The 21,785-nt window shown below is 33.9% G+C and overlaps 1 protein-coding gene across 1 annotated transcript in view; it reads right to left on the bottom strand.

The window, feature by feature from the left end:
* CDC73 (cell division cycle 73) overlaps window positions 1-21,785 on the bottom strand; it is a 100,133-nt gene that overhangs the window by 48,212 nt on the left and 30,136 nt on the right. Inside the window, exon 10 of the mRNA XM_004685468.2 lies at window positions 21,387-21,451. Within this exon, the coding sequence (XP_004685525.1) occupies window positions 21,387-21,451 (65 nt within the window). The remainder of the gene's footprint in view (window positions 1-21,386; window positions 21,452-21,785) is intronic.

Raw genomic sequence — 21,785 nt, 5'->3', positions numbered from 1 at the left:
ATGCTTCATTTGAAAAAATTCATGTCAGAGATCATTTGAAAAAGAGCATCCATTATTTCCTTTTTAGAGATCGACCATCAGTGATTCTTAAACTGAGTAATTTCATAAGAGAAATATTTTTGAGCAACTGACTTAAATAAAACTCAGAATATCAGTCAAAAGATTGTAGTATTAAGTCATATATATAATGACCTATTATACAATCAATATACAAGGAAAATCACAAAATCAACATAAGTTAATGAATAAATCACAAGAGTACTTTCATAGAGAAAAATCAAAGTAATTTAATATATTTAAATAAGTAACAAAATAAAATACTGAAATAAAATAGTATTCCACTATCATACACATACAAGGGGGAAAAGTTAATAAATACACAAAAAGATGGTGATTTCTGGAAAATGAAATAATGGAAATTTTTCTTCATATTTTTCTGTAGTTTTGTAAATATTGGTTTATAATCAGTGAAAAATAAAGTGAGTAATAAACTAATAGAACTTCATATCAGAACTACTTGTAGTATAGCTTGTATATCTAGCAAATAATCACTATGATCACTAAATCTAGACGAACTCAAAATATCTAATTATTTCCTAGAGTTATAAATAATAATTACAATTGTAATGAAATGACTGTACTAAAAGATTTTTTAGAGATCTTTCAGTCATTCAAGCACTTTTTGAGAGTCTGTAATTTCAAGTAGAGAATGGTGATATCCAGACAACTTATAGTCTATTTTTAACAGATGTTAGAATAACTAAATAGCCATATACAAAAATCAGATTAGACCTGTTCCTCAAACATATAGCAGAATAACTTTCAAAAAGACTGAACGACTGAGTGTGAATAACAAATTCTAGAGCAAAAAAAAAGTACATTTCTTTATATTTTGAGAGAAAACGTTCCTTAATATGACAAAACAAGGAAGCAGTAAAATTTTAAAATGTGATCATATAAAAATTGAGGAAAAAATTTAGCTAGCAACAAAAACAACATCCATCAACTTTAAACAAACTGGGAAAATACACAGGCAACCTATGTTTATACCCCACTGTATTAAAAAGATACAAAGAGAAGGGGAAAAGACAGAAACCAACATTTTGTGAGAAAAAATAATAGGAAAAAATATTAACAGGTTATAGCAAAAAAAATTGTATGACTCCTTAAACATGTCAACCTTAGTGATAATAAGGCGGCAATACAATATAACTTCATCAAACCATTCTTCACCAATCAATCACATGACTAAAAAGTAAAGCTGACCTCGTACTCTCTTGGTAGATATATGGGGCAACAGGATGCTGATAAATGCTAATGGAATTACAAACTGGTACTGTCTTCAGTTGAGGACTTAGTAACATTCTACAACGTTACATGAGGACCTTTAATAGATACCTTTCTGACATTCAAGCATTTTTTGGAGAGTCTACAAATACAAGTATAGAATAATATAAGTCCTTATAAAGTTCTTTACTCTTCAATCTTGCATCTAGAACTCTCCCCAACATAAAATGATAGCAAGAAGAAACAATCATAAAACTAATCATTGAGACAAGATTTGTAGTAGTAAAATACGGAAAGCAAACTAAATGTTCATCCAAATGGGTCACGTTAAATAAACCAAGGTACATCACAACTTACCTAGATTACATGTTCCATTATCTCATAAGCAAATATTAGTATTATTATTGTTATTTTGAAGATATCATTAAAATGTTATCTGATAAAGCAAAGCATGCTAATGTTTAGGAAATGTTATGAAATGAATTGTCTGATTATCCACTTATTCATATAAAACTATGTCTTAAAATAGGTGTGGAAGAGCAAACTTGTTGAAAGTTGATATTACTTAATAACAGAGATACCACCATGAAATGATAAAACCAAATAAATGAAAATGAATATAAGTGGAGTGGTTACATACATGTTTGTCAGGATTAGATGGGTGGCATGAGATACTGTGAGGTGGCATGAGATACTGTGAGGAACATTCTATTAGAAAAGGAGAATCAAACTTAAAAAATCTGGATAACCACTAACGCCACAAAGAGAAAGTAAAGAACCACCTTTTGCAAGAATTAGTCCTATAAAAGCTTTTGGCTTAGTATGGCTGTAATAAATAACAGCCTGTTAGGTTATTAAAAACAAAAAAGTTGAAAGTGAAAATATAAGATCTGAGTAATAATGTGTGTGGTGATTTTCAAATACTAGTCCTACAGAAAATTGGACTTCGATTAACTGGAGATGCCGTCCTTCTAAATAAAAAAAAGTCATGATCTTCTGAAATTTTAGAAAATTCCCAACCTGCCAGATTTCCTCTGAGAAGCTATTCCACACTCAGCTTAAAAAGACTAATCAACATACACTACCTTGCATTGTTAAAGCTAAGAGAACTTCTAGGAATTTGTATCTTGAGTGAAACACACACACAAAGGTGGTACTAACTCATTTATACTTCAGTACCCTAAACAAATTATCGGTTAACTTTTGCTACCCAAATCTCGTGAGCTGCTATGGCTCCTGTCCCTTCTCTCACTTGGTGGAAGAAAGAAAGTTCAATTTTAAAATTGGAAAGAAAACTTTCAATTTTATTAGGCATAATTTTCCAATACATTTTTGTTTGCTTCAATTAAGTGTCAATTTTTGCATGTAACCAAAGCATCCTAACATAAAAAACCCACTATCACCGTATTTTGCAGTAATAAAATTGCTCCTAGTTCCTGTGATGATTCCATAGTGCTCAGTAATGCCTTCTGTATGTTTTGCCATCTGAACAAATCAGAAGTGCAAAGGGATCACATTTAAAAGAAAATGGTGAAAATTTTATACCCAATCATAATCCTTATCTATAGCCAGGTTTCAAAAAAGAACAAAGTGGGTTTTGTGCACACAACATAATACAGGTTAGACTGTATGGCTATGAATACTTAACAATGAGGAGGGAACAGGGAAAAAAGATTTGGAGCTAAGATAAAACCACCATGAGGCAGAGTCATTCTGTTACCACGTAGCCACAAAAACTGACTGCCTGATATACTGTAAAATGCTTAGCGGAGAGAGGACTGGACAATGGACAACACTGTTTCACATTTGCTATTTTAAAATGCATTCCTTTACCTAAAACATATACAGTGTTGTAAAACCAATGTAACCTTAATAAAAAGAAAAATCTCTACTCCTTTATCAGAGGTATTTTTAAGCTTTGACAAGTAAAAAAAATAATAAATCAGCTATATGCTCCTTTTAGATTACTTAAAAGAAAATGATTCCTCTCACACAGAAGAGAAAAAAAAAAGACCAGCTTGTCAACTTCAGAGTAGCAAACTTGATTTTTACAAAAATAAGTTATTAATCAAGTTCATAACCCGAAATTTAAAAGTACTTACATGTCAGAGATCTATAGGTGTCTGCAAGTGTCATACAATTAATAACATATTTAAACTTACATAATCATGCCTTTTCAGTATTTTATATCTCAGTGAATTACTTACTCTCTACTCACTGGCCCAGTGTTCTTGCCATTTCCTGTTCTTGTTATCAGCCATACCTACACCTTTTCCAAAAACCTAAAATTCTAACAGAACCCCCATCCAGTTTTCATTTTACCACTCTAGAAGTGCAAGTGCGACTTGCTTAACTAAATTACCACAGTGCTTTTAAAACTGGTTTCCTCATATCCATGTAACCTATATTCCATACTACAGCCAAAATGGTATTGTGGGCATCATTTTGCTTCAATGAATTCCCAATGTTCTACAACAAACACTAAAATCCTTGGCTAGCTCTAAGACCCATGAATAATTCTCTTAATTGTTAAGGCTAATCTCTACCCAATCACCTCATTACTCATTTACACTAATTCTATAAACTATGCTTTATTTTCTTCAAGACTGATTTTAAAAGTAGTAAGTTGGTTTCTAACCAGAGATTAGAAATTACAAACAAAACTGAATTAATAAAACAGCCTCACCCTTTTGGTTTAAAGCATTTCATCTAGTTTGAAAGGAAAACTTGTTAAGATGTCAAAACAAGTTTTCTTGCAGTGATAAAGTTTATCCACTGATGTGGGTATGGACTCACAATGCAAATAAAGTAACAAATATATGCTGACAATAAATAAAGTACATGTATTCTGAAAATAACTATAATCAGTTACACAAATTTTAAATCCCTACCAACTTGTCCTATACAAAAATTTATAAATAACCAGTTAAGAGTTTAATCATGAGTAGGGAAGCGAAATGAAAATACTGATGCTAAACTTACCAAATGTCACACAAGTTTCAAGGTCCTTCATCGCATAGTATATTTTTTAGCAAGGAGCAAGATACTTTAGAGCAAGAAGTAAGGTGGTGGCTTTCCTCAATATAAACTCAAAACAGATGAAACTGCTACTCACTGTTTTCCAAAGAGAATAATTTCACCACGTTATATTCTAGAACAGCAACATTAAATAAGCCAGTTGAAATTCCTGAATCCATTCCTCCTTAAAGAAACATCCAAAACTACATTCATTTGAAATTTGCTGAGAGCCTGGGTATCAACATATGAGTTGCAGATACAATGATGAACAAAATCAACCATCAAAGTTTTTTTTTTTAACAAGAAAATGCAATTAATCAAATCTTCATAAAAATAAACAAGAACACCTGTGGTATCTGTCGTAAAGGGAAAAATTCACAATGCTTTGCAATCTAATAGGGGATCTGATATAATCTGCGCTACTCATGGTCAGAAAAGCCTTCCCCAAGGAAATGTTCAAGCCAACATCTATAAGATAACGAAGTGTTAAACAAGTAAAGGGAGAATACTTTCAGGAAGAGAAAGCAATATGTACAATGGTCCTGAGATAGGAAAAATCATGATGCAAAAAATGAAAAGGAAGACTGGTATGAGTTAATGCCATAAAAGAAAGGGAAGAGACGGCTAACACAAATTAGTAATTGTGGCCTTAATTCTAAGAGCAATGGAAAGACCTGATGAATTGGCAATATATGCAAATAGAAGTTGAGGCTCCTTCATACTTGATGACTTTCATCGTCTTAAGCTTTTGAAGCACTCTAGCTGCAACGTGAACAAAGATTGAAGAGCCATCCGAGCATTGAAAGTGTATCAATTGGGAGACTACTACGTAGTCCAGAAAAACATAAAAATAGTTCTATCAGAAGAAATAAGAATTTCCAAAAATGTTAGGAAGTCAATAAGCATTCATGTAGTCTGGACATGGAAGTGTGGGAGTCAGAAATAAGAGGCAAGGATGGTAACTAAAATTACCAGCTATCTAACTAGATCACCATTCATTCATACGAGCAGATGATGGGGTAATTTACTGAAAGAGCAAGCACTATATAAGGAATTACCAGGAATGACTCAGAGTCAGCAAGAAATGAATACAAGGATTTGTCAAGTAGGGAACCGCCTCCTGGTGGCGCAAGAGGTTCTCTCAACACTATGAAGCAATACACAGCCACTGCTGTATCAGTTCCATCTCTGGCCAGGGAGCTGACCCACATGGTTCAGCAAACTTCTCCTATCTCACCCACTGCTCCTTCTCAGCAGTGTATTTCATTCAGTCAAACCACCTGTTCTCACCCTACTCTGTCTCTGGGAAGCCTCTCATGCCCTGCACCTCTGGCCTACATCCCAGCTCTTGTATGCATAGATAAATAAATCAATAAATCTTAAAAAAAAAAAAAGGGATCTGTCAGGCAGCACTGAGGGTCTATATATTACAAAGCATCAGTAACAACAATAAATTTCAAGTATCATTTTAAATTCATATAAAGAATGAAAAATAAATGTGTATCTAATGGGCTTAAGAATTATTCACTCATTTGATAAACACTTTCAAGCAAAGAATGAAAAATAAATGTGTATCTAATGGGCTTAAGAATTATTCACTCATTTGATAAACACTTTAAACCAACTATGTGCCAAGACCCTATTTTTTTTTTTAAAGATTTATTTATTTGTGCATACAGAACTGGGGTGCAGGCCAGAGGCTCAGGGGCAGTGAGAGGCTTCACCAGAGACAGAGTAGGGAGCAGAACAGGCAGATTGACGAAGTACACTGCTGAGGGGAGCAGCGGGCCGGTCAGTAGAGGTCTGCCACGCCATGTGGTCACCTCCGGGGCAGGTGGGAATCAAGCTCATGCAGAAGTGGCTTTTTAGATTCTCAGTGCTATGCTTTAACCTGCTGCGCCACCAGGGAGGGCCCCAAGACCCTATTTTTAACACTGTAGCTAACGTGCAGGCAAGAAAGATGTGGTTCCTAACCTCAGATCCTTATATTAAAAAATAATCATCAATTTGTACTTTAATTGTATTTGCTTTTGTGCTTATTTCAAATGCATTCTAAATCTCAAGTACTTCAATACTTAAATCGTAAATCTTTATAGCACTGAAGTTACTGAATTGGGATGGTGGGATTTAAGCCACCTTCTTAATTTGTTAAGAATCTGGAAAAACAGAAAAAAAGAGAAATAGGTGACTCTCACAACCAGGATGAAAATGATGACCTTATCTCCTCTTCTAAATCAACAAAACAAACATGGATAGTCATAAGATTTACACGTCTGACCTCTAAGCAGGTTTTCTAACACTGCCTACCTTATGTAGTGACAGATCCTGTGGGCATCATACATTGAGTTTTAAATTCAAGACCTAATTCACTCATTAGTACCTTCAAAAATCAAAAAAGAATAAAATGAAATTTCAGTCCTGAAGCTGAATCAGTAACGTTCATATCTTAAGAAATGATGCCATCACTTCTAGATGGAGAGGAAATGGTTAAAAATATCAATAAGGAAAAGAAATCACATGGCAAATGGTAACAAAGTCTAAGTGGTGACCAAGGCTTAAGGTTCCCTGGTCTTGCATTAGGTCTTTAATTGAAGAGAAGCAATTATCATGAATCTTATGCTAATAACATAAAATAATCCAAGGATGTCATTTAATGTGCTCATTTGCAACCATATCATTATACTAAGATTTTCCATCTAGCTTCTTTACACAGACAATGTGTATGTAACAGAGAGGATCTGGGAATCAAATTAATTAAATTTGATTATATCAAATGTATTGGAAATAATTTAACTGAAATTAGCAATTCAAGTGCTAGCCTTCATAAACTTCAATCTCTCATGATCTACTATGATTTAGTTACCTATCTTTCTATGGGCTGTTACAAATTACCATGGAAATACCACTCTATAAAGTGACTTGGGATCCACATAGCTGATCTCTGGGAATCTTCTGCAATGCTGCTCATCTCCAGCATTTAGCATTTAGTATGTTACATCAGCAAAGAGTGAAAATTCTTTCTATACTTAGAGTGTAGATGTTATGACTATTGATTGGTCTTGAGTGATCCACAAAAGGTTGTCAATTTGCTGGGGTTAATATCAGCACTACCAAGCTATCACCAGCCATTGTGGCATTAGTTCCATCCCTGGGCAGGGACCCACTTGTTGCAACAGACCTCTCCTACTGCCAGCTGCTCCCCACTGCAGTGTATTTCAGTAGATCTAACTGTTCTACTCCCCATTGTCTCTGATGAATGCTCTCACCTTCACCCAATCTCTGGCCTACACCCCAATTCTTGGATGCATAAATAAATAAAATAAATCTTTAAAAAAATACTAGTGTGCCATATTAAAACATATTTCACAAATTATACTATACCTGAGCTTTTTTGCTGATGTCTATGTTTTTAAAAACTTACATATTTCATAAATACTACTAATGACTTAAAAGTTTAGAATAAATCAAGTACACATTCTAAGTTTCCCCAGAAATTGGCAACTACTTTAGAAAATATTAAGTCAATTATATTATATAGCTATATAGCTATATCTATGTCTTCAAATCTATTTGTTATAGCAGTATTTGTGCAATTATATTTATATTTAACACAGATAAAGAAAATGTTAATATCACTTAAATGCTTAAGCTTCTGAAATTGTTTTTTCCTGTTAAATAACTTTTGTGCATAAAAAAATATGCGATGATATATACCAAATTCTTGATGAATTATAATGTACCCACAAATTTATTATTAAAATGCTGATTATTATAACTCTATCTCTGATAAAAATCAACAATTCCTAACACCGAAATTTTTGTTAGTTTTTAAAAATAAGTTATAATTATTTAATCATATCGGAAAATAGGTAGTTGGAAGTTTTTTTAAAATACAGAAAACTAAAAGTTTCCTATATGAAGCTTTTAGTTTTATTTAGTTAAATTCTTCCAAAAGGTCAGACAGAGATGCTTGATTTTAGTTCTCAAATTTGGTATATTAAAACTATAAGGAATGTGATTCCTAAATGTTTATGTAGCACATATTAGAAAAACAACAAAAAGATACTGCAAGAATGAACATTTATCTAAAAATGCCATATTTAGAGAAATAAATAATTGCAAAAACTAATAGTGTCCAGAATTCACAACCTAAAAGTAACAAACTATTACATCATTTTCTGACTGAAAATGCAATTTGTAAGTGTTGAATCAACTTGAGCTTAAAAAACTGTTTGGTCTTGCATTTTCACATGTGCAAAAATCTAAATGTAAAGAACAAGTGCTTCTCTCAATGACAGCATAAAATATGGCAAGTTTGACAATGAATTACCAGAATTCTACAGCATGATTTTGTCTCCAATTGAAACAAAAATGAGAATCTTAAAAAGTTTTAATTCCTTAGTATTTCAAATGAATAGGTCTTCATCTTACTCACAGCATAGTACCCTTCTGAAATTTCAAATAAGAACTTAGTTTCTAAATAGATTTGTCCAGACCAGGAACACAAAGAGTTTAAAAACAGTTATTTTTTTTTAAATGTGGGAACAGTCACTCACAGAGGAACATGAGAAGCAGGAAAGACAAGAAGAACAACACTAAAAGAAACATCCATCAAGAAAAAGACCTGGAAAAGAAACCAAAACTTAGAATTAAAGATCAAATGAGGATTTTCTTGGGGGGGGGTTGGGGGGGAGAAATGAACTTGACAATCCATGAATATTAAGACAAAAATACTAAGAAAACAGAAAGTAAAACTGCGAGGTAGAACTTATATAAAAGATTAGAGATTTATCAAAGATTTAAATCAATTTATAAAGACATAACAATTGATATGGCAAACTAAAATTCAACCAGCAACAACCAACAGACTTGTAACCATAGAGAGATACTCTAAACATCCATATAGCACCCAATTACATACATTAGGGTATTTTTTCCACATGAATGAATTGATCCAAATCATGTTATGAAATTAAGGAAATACTGAATTGCTATATTTTTTCCTCAAAGTAATAAAAAGAAATAAAGTATGTATGTGTTTATAACATTTGTAGTTAGTCTAAAAATTAAAATGAGTTAAATTTTAAGTGAAGAAATACACTCAACACCAAGACATTGTTTTAAAATGAACCTGATTAAAGTTGTGCTAATGAAAATAATAGAAACTGGAGTTAAAAGCTACACAGTGTATGTCCAAGAAAGATTAAATTTAAGGGAAAAAAATTGCTTTTGTGCATATCTGTAATATAGAGCTACAGCAGAACACATGGAACTACCAGTTAAGTAATTATAACTAAAGAGAATATACATAATCAGAATTTTTCTAGTTTAAACTTTTATTATGTTTTTAGCAAAATGCCATTATATTTCCAAGTCAGTTTCTGCTTTCTCTTGGTCTTACAATGACCATTAGTAATAGAAATTGAAACAAGATATACTAACATTACTAAAACTTACAAAATGGTTTCTAGATTACTTTTCATATATGCACCAATAGTAACTTGGTCCATTTATGCTTCTTCCAAAAGCAAGTCTCTGGACCTCTGTATATTACCTACATGGCCACTGATAATTTTAAAGAGTTTGCTACAAACATTATTAAGTATCTAAGATATTTTGGAAAAACCAATAATTACTCAAGTGAAATGCTGAGCTAAAGAGTTTAATTGTATAAACTTCTACCAACTGGAATTCTCAATCTCAGCATGATACACAATGAAAAAATACATTACAAAATAATAATTACCTCATATGCATTAAGGTTCCCTGCCATGTATTAATGTACCCTATTGCTGTAATTCATTTTTCTTCAATTACATTATCAACAAAATGCTGATTATGCTGACAAAAGTATTAAAGTAAAATGAGATTTTAGTATTTCTCACAAAGGTAATAATTTAGGAGATTATTGCCCACCCATCTAAGTAAGTGTTCACGCTAAACTGAAATAAAAAGATGTTGTCATAGTACTCATTATAAAAGCGTACAAAGCATTTTGTGTTTAATATAAAAACAGTTCTGTAGTAACTGCAATTTAGTCCCCATTACAATTAAACAGCACTTGGGGGAGGAGGGGTGGAAACACATGATAAACAAAGTGTCGGTATCTGTATACATTTTGAACCTTAAAACCCAAAGGAAGTTAGAATACCATGTTTCACACTGAGAAAACCAAAACCTTATTGCTGCAACAAATAAGATAACAAACATAATGCTAGGCTCTCTTTTGCATCCCTGTTATGAAGGCATGGTACAAATCTATAGTAGGCACAACATTATCAATAAAAACCCCAAAAGCATATGGGGACCCAAGGGAAGGCAGGACAGTCATACATAGATAAAATAGATTTCTAGCTAAAAAAAAAAAAGATAGCAAGAGACAAAAGGGACAATTATATAATGATTAAAGGAAGACATAACACTAATCAATGTATACTTACCAAACAAAGGTACACCAAAATATGTAAAGCAATTACTATCAAATCTGAAAACATACAGTAGGAAAAACACACTCATGACAGAGGATTTTAACATCCACTCTCATCAAAGGACAGATCAAGTAAATAGAAAATAAGTAATGACACAACAGCCTTAAACAAATAATTACACCATATGGATGTTCACTGGGCACTGCACCCGAAACACTGACTACACATTTTTCTCAAGTACACATGGGGCAGTCCCCAGGATTGACAGCATACCAGGTTATAAGACATTGTAAACAAATTCATTAAGATGAAATCACACCAAGCATCTTTTCTGACCTTAGGTATCAAGCTGCAGAATTAATCCCCAAAACAGGGAAAACCTCTAATACACAGAAACTGGTGGACATAAAACTGAAAGACGGTTGTGTTAATGAGTAGAACAGAAGAAGTCAAGCAATTCCTCAAGAGCCTCCATGGGGGGTGCAAGGAGTTAAGTCTCAGTACTATGAAGCTATAGGTAGCCAATGCAGCAGCAAATTCCATCCCAGACCAGAAAGATGGCCAGCAGATTTCTCCTGTCCTACGAGCTGCTCCCCTCAGCAGTGTATTTCATTAGATTTGTCTGTTCTGCTCCCCACTGCCTCGAGTGAATCCTTTTACCCCCTGCAGCAGCACCATCCATGGCCTGTACCCATGGCATAAATAAATCTCCTTAAAAAAACTTTTATTAAAAAAAGAAATCCTGTCAAGTAACAAAATACAACCTTTCAAATCATAAAGATGGCAAAGTCACATCAAGAAACAGGAAGAAGCTCAATTAAATAACCTTATCTCTCAACTCAAAGAATTAGAAAACGAACAAAGTCAAAGTCTGTAAATGAAAAACAAAAGTGACAGTAGACACTGCAGAAATTCAGAGGGAATATTTATATGCTAGTAAATTCAGTAACCTAGAAGAAATGGGTAAATACCTGGAATTACAAAACTACCCAAGACTGAATAGGAAAGGGACAGAAACTCTGCAGAGATTAAGCAGAAGCAAGGAAATGTAAACAGTAATCAAAACTTTCCCCCCAAAATCAAAAGTCCACAATCACCTGCATATCTGAATTCTACCAAAGTTTCAAAGATGAGCTAATACTCTTATCATGCTCAAACTCTTTCAAATACTGACAAAGGCAAATATTTCCAAACACAGATGAGGTCAGTAATACCACAATACGAAAACCTGACAAAGTATAGAAAAACTGCACACCAATTTTCTGAATACACCAATGCATTAAGAGGATTATGCCAGGGAAAAAGGACAGTTCAACATGGAAACCAGTCAATGTAATTCACCTTATTAAGTAAAAAATAAAACCCATGTGATCATAACAATAAATGCAGAGAAAACATTAAAAAAAAATCAACATCTATTAATGATGAAAACCCTTGAAAAACAAAATAAATGGAGCATATCTCAAAATACAATGAAGGGCATACATTACAAACCAGAGCTAACACCATCCTTAATGATGAATAACTGAAAGCTTTTGCATTAAAATCTGGTACAAGACAAGAATGTCCATTTTCACCACTATTATTTAATACACTATTGGAAGTCTTAGCTAGAACAATTAGGCTATAAAAGGAATAAAAACTGGAAAGTAGTAATAGCACTATCACTTGCAAATAACATGATGACATACATAAAGAACCCTAAAGATACCACTGAAAAACCTAACTGCAATTATAAATCAGTTCAGCCAAGTGGCAGGTTACAAAATAAGCACCCAAAAGAAAAAAGACCAAAAAAACCCAAAAACCTTCCTTTATACACACACACACACACACACACACACACACACACACACACACACGTATATATATGCAAACAATGAACTAGAAGAAGAAATTGAGAAAATCCCATTTATGATCACATCAAGAAAAAAAATACCTAGGAATAAACTTACAAAGGTCAAAAACCTATACAAAGAAAATTGTAAGGCACTGTTAAAAAACACAGAGAACAAACTGAATTGAAATGGAATGAAAGAATTAACATCAAAGAGGTCATCCTACCCAAAGTAATGAAATCTCTACCAAAGTTTCAATGGCATTCTTCAAAGAAATACAAGATAACTGGAATTCATATGCAAACATATGAAGAGCCCGTAAAGTCAAAGCTATCCTATCAAAAAAGAGGAAGGGGGGTAGTATCCACTTTCAGACTTCTAACTATACTACAAAGTTATAATGATTAAAACAAAATAATTGAAGCTGTAACAAAAAATCGACACACATATCAATGGAATAGAATTGAGAGCCCATATACAAACTCATACACATGTGAACAGCTACTTAAAGACAAAAAGTGCCAAGAATAAACTCTGGAGTAAGGAAAGTCTCTTCAATAAATAGTGCTGGGAGAAAAGGGGGAGCTGCACACAAGAGAAAAATTAGAACACTATCTCCCATCACACTAAAATCAACTCAAAACATATAAAAAAAAATGTGACATGCAAAATACTCCATGACAAATGTTGCAGAGATTTTTATCTCTATTCATCTCCATCAGTAAGGAAAACAAAACAGAATAGAAACCTTAACTACAAAAGACCCTACTGAAATGGAGAAATTATCTGAACAAGGGGCTATTGTCAAAAATCTAAAAAGACCTCATCAACTCAACAAAAAGATAATTAACCCAGTCAAAAAAAAAAATGTGCAAAAGAGCTAAATGGGCACATCTCAAAAAGAAAGATAGAGAAGGAAAAAAGTCATAAGGAAAAAAAAAATCACTTACTAAAGGGAAAAGTAAATAAAAATCACAATGAGCTACCACCTCAGACCTGTAAGAATGGTCCATATCAAAAACACACAAACAGCAAAGTGCCAGTGAGGATGCAGAGATAGAAGAAAACTCATAGACTGTTGCTGGGACCCCAGACCCTATGGAGACAGTACTGACATTTCTCAAATGGTTAGAAGTGGATCTGCCATATAACTTAGCATTTCTACGCCCAGATAGTTCCCTAAAAATACACAACTACTAACTCAAACAAACATGTACTCCCATCTTTACAGTAGCACTGTTTAAAAACACCTATCTATGGAAACAAATGAAGTGTCCAAATATAAATGAGAAAATCAGGACGAAGTGGTACATAGATACAATGGACTGCTACTCAGCTATATGGACAGAGCTGCACTTTTTTTTACATGTTTCACTATTCTAGTGAAATAAATCAGAAGAGGACAAGTATCTGACTGCAGAACTGAGGTTATAGTAATATTGGGGAAGGTACTGTTAAACAAAGTGGGGAAGATGCACAGAAAACTATGGTGGAGGACTGTAGGTGCTTGGACAGTGGGTGTGTAACAACATTTAAGGAAAAAGATTCTATATCTTTAAAGAGCAAACAACAACATAAAGCAAAGATACCACAATAAAATAAACAACCAAAACTCACTAGAGAAAAACTATCAAAAGGAAGTAAAACATGTTTTTTTTTAAAGATTTACTTATTTATGCACACAGAACTGGGGTACAGGCCAGAGGTGTGGGGTGGTGAGAGGATTCACAATAGACAGAGTGGGGAGCATAACAGGCCAACTGACAAAGTACACTGCTGAGGGGAGCAGCAGGTAGGTCAGAAGAGGTCTCCCGCACCATGTAGTCACCTCTGGGGTGGGGATCAAACTCATGCAGAAGTGGCTTTAGTTTCTCAGTGCTGTGCTTTAACCAGCTGCACCACTAGGGAGGGCTGTAAACGACGTTTTCATTACAGAGAAAAATAAACTGCCTATTCAATTTATTGCAGAAAAATTAGGCTATTTTATGAAAATGCAGATAAAAATCAATGTACAAAATCATAAAATGTTAACATCTAAAGATTACTTAATGTAAAAGCACTAAAAATATAAAAATAATTTGAAAGCTTTAAATATCTAATAGGTTCCTGGCCTCCCTAGTGGCAAGGGGTTAAGTCTTAGCACTATCAAGCTATCTGTAACATGAGTTTGATCCCTTGCCAGGGGAGCTGATCCACACAACACAGCCGACCTCTCCTTTCTAGACTGCTGCTCCCTAAAGCAGTGCATTGCAACAGATCAGCCTGTTCTGCTCCCCACTCTGTCTGTTGAATCCTCTCACCCCCCCATACTTGGTCTACACCCCAGCTCTTACATGCATAAGTGTTTTAAAATTCTTTAAAAGAATCTAAAAATATGTAACAGGTTCCTGAGATATAAAAAATAGAAACAAGTTTTCAAAGTTATTTCAAGTGCAATATAGTAGTATCAGAATAGTATGCCAACCATAGTATGCCAACCATAGTATGCCAACCTACAGAAAATTATTAATTATAAAAATAATATTCCAACTCAATTCTGTGATCACATATAAAAATTCCAGCACTTCATATAATTTTGTGATCAAAGTGAAAAATATAAATCTAAAAAAATACATTTTTTTCTACAGATGAACTTCACAGTAAAAGAACCTGTGCCTAACCTCAGGTTCTACTACTCTGAAAGGATAAAGAACTCAAATATAGATAAACATTTACAGTTATAGTAAAAATATCCCTATTACAGGAGAGGAAAGGTCTCATAAAATTAATTCAAATTTGAATGAAAACTTGATCATTAATTAAGTAATATTAAACATGTCGATGAAGTGACAGTTGCCTACAGTTACATATAAGTCAAGACAATACATAAAATTATAAATTCATAATGTGGTCACTTTGTGTTAAGTATGTTACACATAGCTGTCTCTCTTAATCCTTGACAGCACTATGGTTAAGTTCAATTACGTTTATTATAAAATAAGAGCAAAACCACCGATAGAAAGGTTACATTAATAGTCTCAACTTAGTGACAAGCCTGGGATTTCAAGACAAAACTGACTACAAAGCCTTAAATTTGTAATGTCTCCAACAAATGAACTACTTTTTAGCAAGCTGGAACCAACAGACATTTTACACTGAAATGTCAATAGGGTGTGCAAGCAGGCAGTTATAAATAAATAAAAGAGTCTAGGTGACAAGATAACAGCATAGTAAGGCCTGTGGTGACACAGAGAAAATACCATATCCATAAAAGGTAGCCTCTGTTAAGATCAATAAGCTGGTGCTATTTTAGACTGTGGACCCAGTACTCAATTTATGCCAAACAGCTTTTCAACAGAAGCTGGAAATTCATATTGCTTCTATGACATACTCTTAATTGGTACTGGTGAGCAAAGTAATTTTTAATGTTAACACTAAAGATTACCTCATGTAATCTTAAAAAAGTGAATACCTAATAAAACACTTATGGCCCACATTTAAATTGGTACAATGAATGATTCCAAAGTTGCATGCAGAGAGGCGTATACTGTCAATGTACTGGCATGTGTAAATACAGGAAGACTGCCTCCATGATTGAGTTTTCTACAGGCATCTTTAAATACTACACAGTAACCAGTCCTCTTTTACAGCCCTTACATTTGCCATGCTCTTCCAACATGCTTCTCCTATTTTCTGTTCACTACTTTTAAAATGTGCTTTCCTGTCCTCTCCAACTGAATTCTTATTCAAACTTCAAATCTTATTTCAAGTATTACCTTCTCAATGAATTACAAGTATTACTTCTGACTTCTACCCCAAAAAATCTCCAATTTTAGGTTCTCATGGCATGAAGGAGCTCTATACATATGACACCTTTATAATTTTATATTTTACTGGTTGACTAATGTATATCTTTGCCATCAGACATGAGTCCATGAGAACGTTTGTGTTTTGTTCATCTTTGATGTCCCAGCACTTAGCAAACTGCAAGGCACACAAACAAGGACTCAACAAGTCCTGGAAGAAAAGGAGGGAAGGAAGAAAGTGTCAAAATAGGGCTCTCCCTGGTGGCATAATCGGTTAAAACACCACACTATAAAGCTCTTCCCAAAGGCACTGCAGCATGAATTCAACCCCTGGCCAAAGTTGACCCACATGGCACAGCAAACCTCTCCTGACCCACTTGCTGTTGTCCTCCGCAGTATATTTCAGTAGCTCTGCCTGTTCTGTCTCTGGAGAATCTTCTCATCCACCACACCTCTGGCCTGTACCCCCATTCTATAAGCATAAATACATAAATCTTAAAAAAAAAAGAAGAAGAAGAAGAAGAAGAGGAGGAGGAGGAGTCTAAATAAACAAAGTTTTAAGTTAATTGTCTCCATCTTCTGGTAGCCTGGATTCTGGAGACAACCCCAGAACATTACCACTACTAGAGTATTCCCATAACCCTTCAGGCAGTGATAAACAAGTTAATCAACAACCAAATGAAAATGAAGGAAACTTTATAAAACAGAAGGCAGGAGCAGGGAGGTTAATACATATACACTCCTCCAAAGAAAATAATTTCAAGGAAAGAGTTTCTAAAGCTTTCTGGAAAGTGAAAGCTGATGATAATATTTTACATTACAGATACTCAAAATCACGCAAATTTGCTAACTATCAAGACATGTAAGATATAGTAAAAACATGTCTGAAGTCAATTTCCTCAAAGACTGAAGACAGCAAGGTAATTGAAGAGTCAATAGTATTCAAGAAGAATATACAAGGGCCAAAAGATGTGACCTTTTCACTTAAACATGCTAGACTGAGGGAGTAAAATAAAATAATTCTCAATATAATTACCTAATCCTTACAAACTCATGCATGAAATGTGATCATATCTTCTTATTCCCTCTCCTGTGGAACCAGATAGGCTCCACTCCGCAATGAAAGGTCTTCAGAATCTGTTTACTATACAATGAAAAGGACTGTCCTGTGACATTTGCTTAGTCTAAGACACCTCTTTCACAAAAGGAATATATGAAAACATATTGCACTTTTCTCCAGTGAATGGCATTTATTACCAACTCAAATGCCTAAGACAGCATTACTAAAACTATTTATACAACACTATAAAGTCTTTCCAATGTTCTTAACAAGAGGGGCAAACTTGGGGTAAACAAGGTTGAGGAAGAAGGAACAGTCCTTCCATTTACATAGAGTATCAAGAATGATGAAATTTCTGTACTACAAAATGCTTAACCTTCTATTTTTTTATACACAGAGCCCAACTAGGAGAAATCCTGTGCCTCTGGAACATTCACTGTGAAATCTGTTTCTCAGCTTACCTCAAAAGTTAACCAGAAACCAACTATACAATCTTGCAATATCACAGCTATATGACTTCTGTTACTATAATAAATCCCAATAAACTACTTTTTAAAACAGAACCAAAATATACTGGACTTAATTTTTATACATTTCAGTAACTTACAGCACAAAAAATTTTAAGATGAACAATGAGAAGCGATCTTTCAGTGGGTGGCACCCATAGTCAAGTTGATCACAGAAGGTGGAGCTTTCCAGAATCCACCCCCTGACATGAGTTGGGTTACTAATGGAATAGAGGAGCAGAAATGGTGCTTTGGCAGTGAAGCTGCTAAGACGTTGGTAGTCTCAATGCCAAATCGCTGGGGCTTCCTCAATAAAACTGTTGACAGCTGAAGAGGGATGTCTGGAAAAACCAACAGCTTGCCATGTGCAGCTTCACCTTGGATCCTGGTCTTTGCTCAAGGGTAGCTATCTGGAGTATGACAGATGCCATTTAGTCACAAACTAACCAATAAATTCAATTTCTTTTGCACATGTGCACATGCTCTCTCTTAGCTCTCCCTTTTCTCATTCCTATGTAACTAAATCCTGTTGTTTCTCCTAGTTATATCTGCTTTTCACTTGCATCTTGCCATTAAAATTACACAGGTGAGGACCCACCAACAAGGTTATTCTCATCCCCTCAGTTTGTTTCATTTCAGTATTAACAAAAGACATATTGCCCTCTTCCCTCTAACAAATACACGAAAAATTTACATATATAAAGTCAGCTGACCTTTTGCATGAAGTTAATTTAGCACATTTAACAGAACTCTGCAGTCTTAAAATTTAAAGATATGCATATCAATACTAATATAAATTGATCCCAACTTCAGTAATTATCACCTAGGCATGTCAAAATTCTAAAGAACAATCATAGCAAAAATAAGCTCAACACAAATCAGAAAGGAAGTCACATCTGTGTAACAAAGCCTTTAACATACATTTTTAACTACTTTGAAAGCCTGAGTGCTTATTTTGCGAGAAACTTTCTTATCTGGAGATTAAGGCAAAAAGCTGGTGAAACTCACATGCTCATAAATAATTATCTAAAGCAAACAGAAACAAACAAAAAAAACAAACAGAAACCACATTTGTCAGGGCAAAATGGGATAGTCTCCCATACCACAGAAAGTTCCAAAATCAAAGCATCCTGAGAACCACTCACACACCTACCTTCCAAGAGGTTCCTGAATGTCTACCTGCCTCACTGTTGCTCCTGGGGATTTAAGCAGCCTGGTCTGCTGCGGTCCAGGAGCCCAAGTCCTCACCCAGTAAAAGGACAAGATTCCAGGAAAAACACAAGGGCATTGGCTGACAATAGATCCCTGTCTTAATAGCAAGGGAGGAGTGGGAAAAACCAAACAGGAGATGAGAGACATGAAGAGCTGGGTGGTGGAATGTGGGTGGGTTACTGGTGAGAAGGACACACCTTAAGGGGAACAGTAACTATACAAAAATGCCCCAAGATGTACGAAAATAAATATATCTATCTATCTATCTATCTATCTATCTATCTATATATATATATATATATATATATACACACACACATATATCTAGATCTAGATCTACCTGTAGATTTAGATGTATTTAATGAAATTTCTTTAGCACTTTGAAAAAAATTTTTTAAATAGAAGACAAAAAACATTAACTTGGAAAAATACAATTGCGGTTCAACTAATATTAGAGTAACTTCAATGCTTTCAAATTCAAGGTTCTCCGTATTTTCTTACAATTGGTAAAATAAATCAGGTCACAGCACAGAAATTCAAACTGGGTACTGAATTGCTAGAAGTACTAGCAATTTGACAATTTTGTGTCTACTATACTTCTTTACAATACCTTTTTGTGATTATTTCTACAAAATCACACACCAAAATTTGTTTAAATTCACCTACCCTCTAAGTCCATTTAGAAGCAACGTTTTTGGTGAGGAAGCCAGCTATCCCTGGCATTTAGAAAAACTGTTTTGTAAAAAGCATAAACTTAACAGACTTGCTATTTACACACAAGCTTAATAATGAAACCAATTTCATATGAGACTAAAAAAATGACAATAATAACCACAAAAATTTCATTGTTATGGCTATCCTTATTTTGAAGTGTAACAACTGCAGTTCCATAACAATTCAGTGATAAGCAAGTTCTGATATCTCCCCTGCAAAAAGGTCAGAAAATCAATTTTAACAATTCAAGTTAAATCTTTTAGCTGTGATTTATATTCTGGAATTAGGAAGAACTAAGCAAACCTCATGATATACCTAATCTTTTACCACTTTCCCTTCATTCAGCAAACTGTGAAGACACTAGCTTTCCTGCTGTTGTTGTCTTGGGCCTCAATTTATAGACTCCTACATTGTCTTTCATAGCATGTTCTTCTCTCAAGTCTCTCTATTCAACTGTCAACATCTCAGAAGCTTCTCTGATTATGCTCCCTGAAGAAGCATTATCTGTTTTATTCAATACAGCTATATTTCCAGCAACCAGAGAAGGTATGACAAAAGTAGTAAATAAACACTTGTTGAATAAATTAATGTTTATATGTAACTTTAAACAAGTATCATGACAACTTAAAAACAAATTTATTAGTAAAATATCTAATAATTTCAATTTGACACCCAGAAGAAAAGCATGTTATTAATATTAATAGTCTTATTTAACTGCTATCTACTTTCAAAAATAAGTATATAAGATATCTCCTCTGGGAAAAAAAAAATCACAGCCAATACATAATGGTGTCATATTGAATTCTACAAGAGTTGATTATTCACAAACACAAAAGTAAGTTTGGCATTAGTGTTTTAAATATCTAGGAATGTTTACATATAGCTTATACCCACACACACATGTTTTAAAGTCTAAAAGGTAAAATGCTTTATAATATACATACAAAATGAGTATGTTAAAAATACAATGTTAAAATGAGATTTACAGAAATCCTGGTAAGTCCCAACATTAATTAAACAAAGTGTTAATTTGGTTTGATCAGAAAATCTTTATAATCCCATGATTTTCAGGGGGTGAAAAAGTGAAAGTACTCTGAAAGTGAACCAAAGGTTTGAAATCATGGATATCCAAGAACTTGGTTCTGTGAAGTATTTACTTTTTAAGTATTATATTAACCACCACAACTGTAATTTAAAAGAGCTGAGACATGACATTTTTAAAAACATACAAGATCTTATGGCACAGACCTCTTACAACTCTCTTCTAGACATCCGTGGTCTAACCAGACAGCAGCCATCCTACATGCAAATTATTAACCAAAACAATATTTATACTCAGTTCAGATTTCTTTTTTTACAAAAGGGACACCCATGAAAGAAATAATCGCTTCACAGATCTATCAGCACAATCGGTTACTCAAACATTTCAAAAAATGTTTGAAATAGAAAAAAAATGGAAAAACAAAGATTGTCTTCAATATCCGCTACTCACATAAAAAAGTCCAGGGGAAAAGAAAAAAAAACGCAAAGTAACTTACCGTTACAGACTTCAGTGTCATGCCGTGGTAGGTGCCCATAGTGTCAATTTTGAAGCCTTCCGTTTCTATGAGAAAAAGGGGTTTACTCTAAGATTTTATGTATCTCCAGGTGAACAACAAAATCTAAAGTTGTAATTTGCATTATATTTGATACTTCAATATTTGTAACTAAGCCTAAAGCTACTACATATATAGAGTGAAATTACAAACTTGGGAAGAAAAGTATCTTCAAAGTAGTTTCAAAAGTAAAATTAACACACATCAACAAGCCCACGTCCACCTGGTTAAAAGTCTATCTTTACAGATCATGCTTAGTGAGATAAGCCAGAAAGAGAAAGAAAAATACCGGATGGTTTCACTCATAGCAGGAGTATAATGGACCAGGCGAGAAAATAACAA

This window comes from Condylura cristata, unplaced genomic scaffold (assembly GCF_000260355.1).
Source record: "Condylura cristata isolate star-nosed mole 26May11 unplaced genomic scaffold, ConCri1.0 scaffold00018, whole genome shotgun sequence".
NCBI classification, from domain to species: Eukaryota; Metazoa; Chordata; class Mammalia; order Eulipotyphla; family Talpidae; genus Condylura; species Condylura cristata.
Note: the sequence above shows the minus strand (reverse complement) of the source record. Positions and strands in the feature narration are given on the sequence as shown.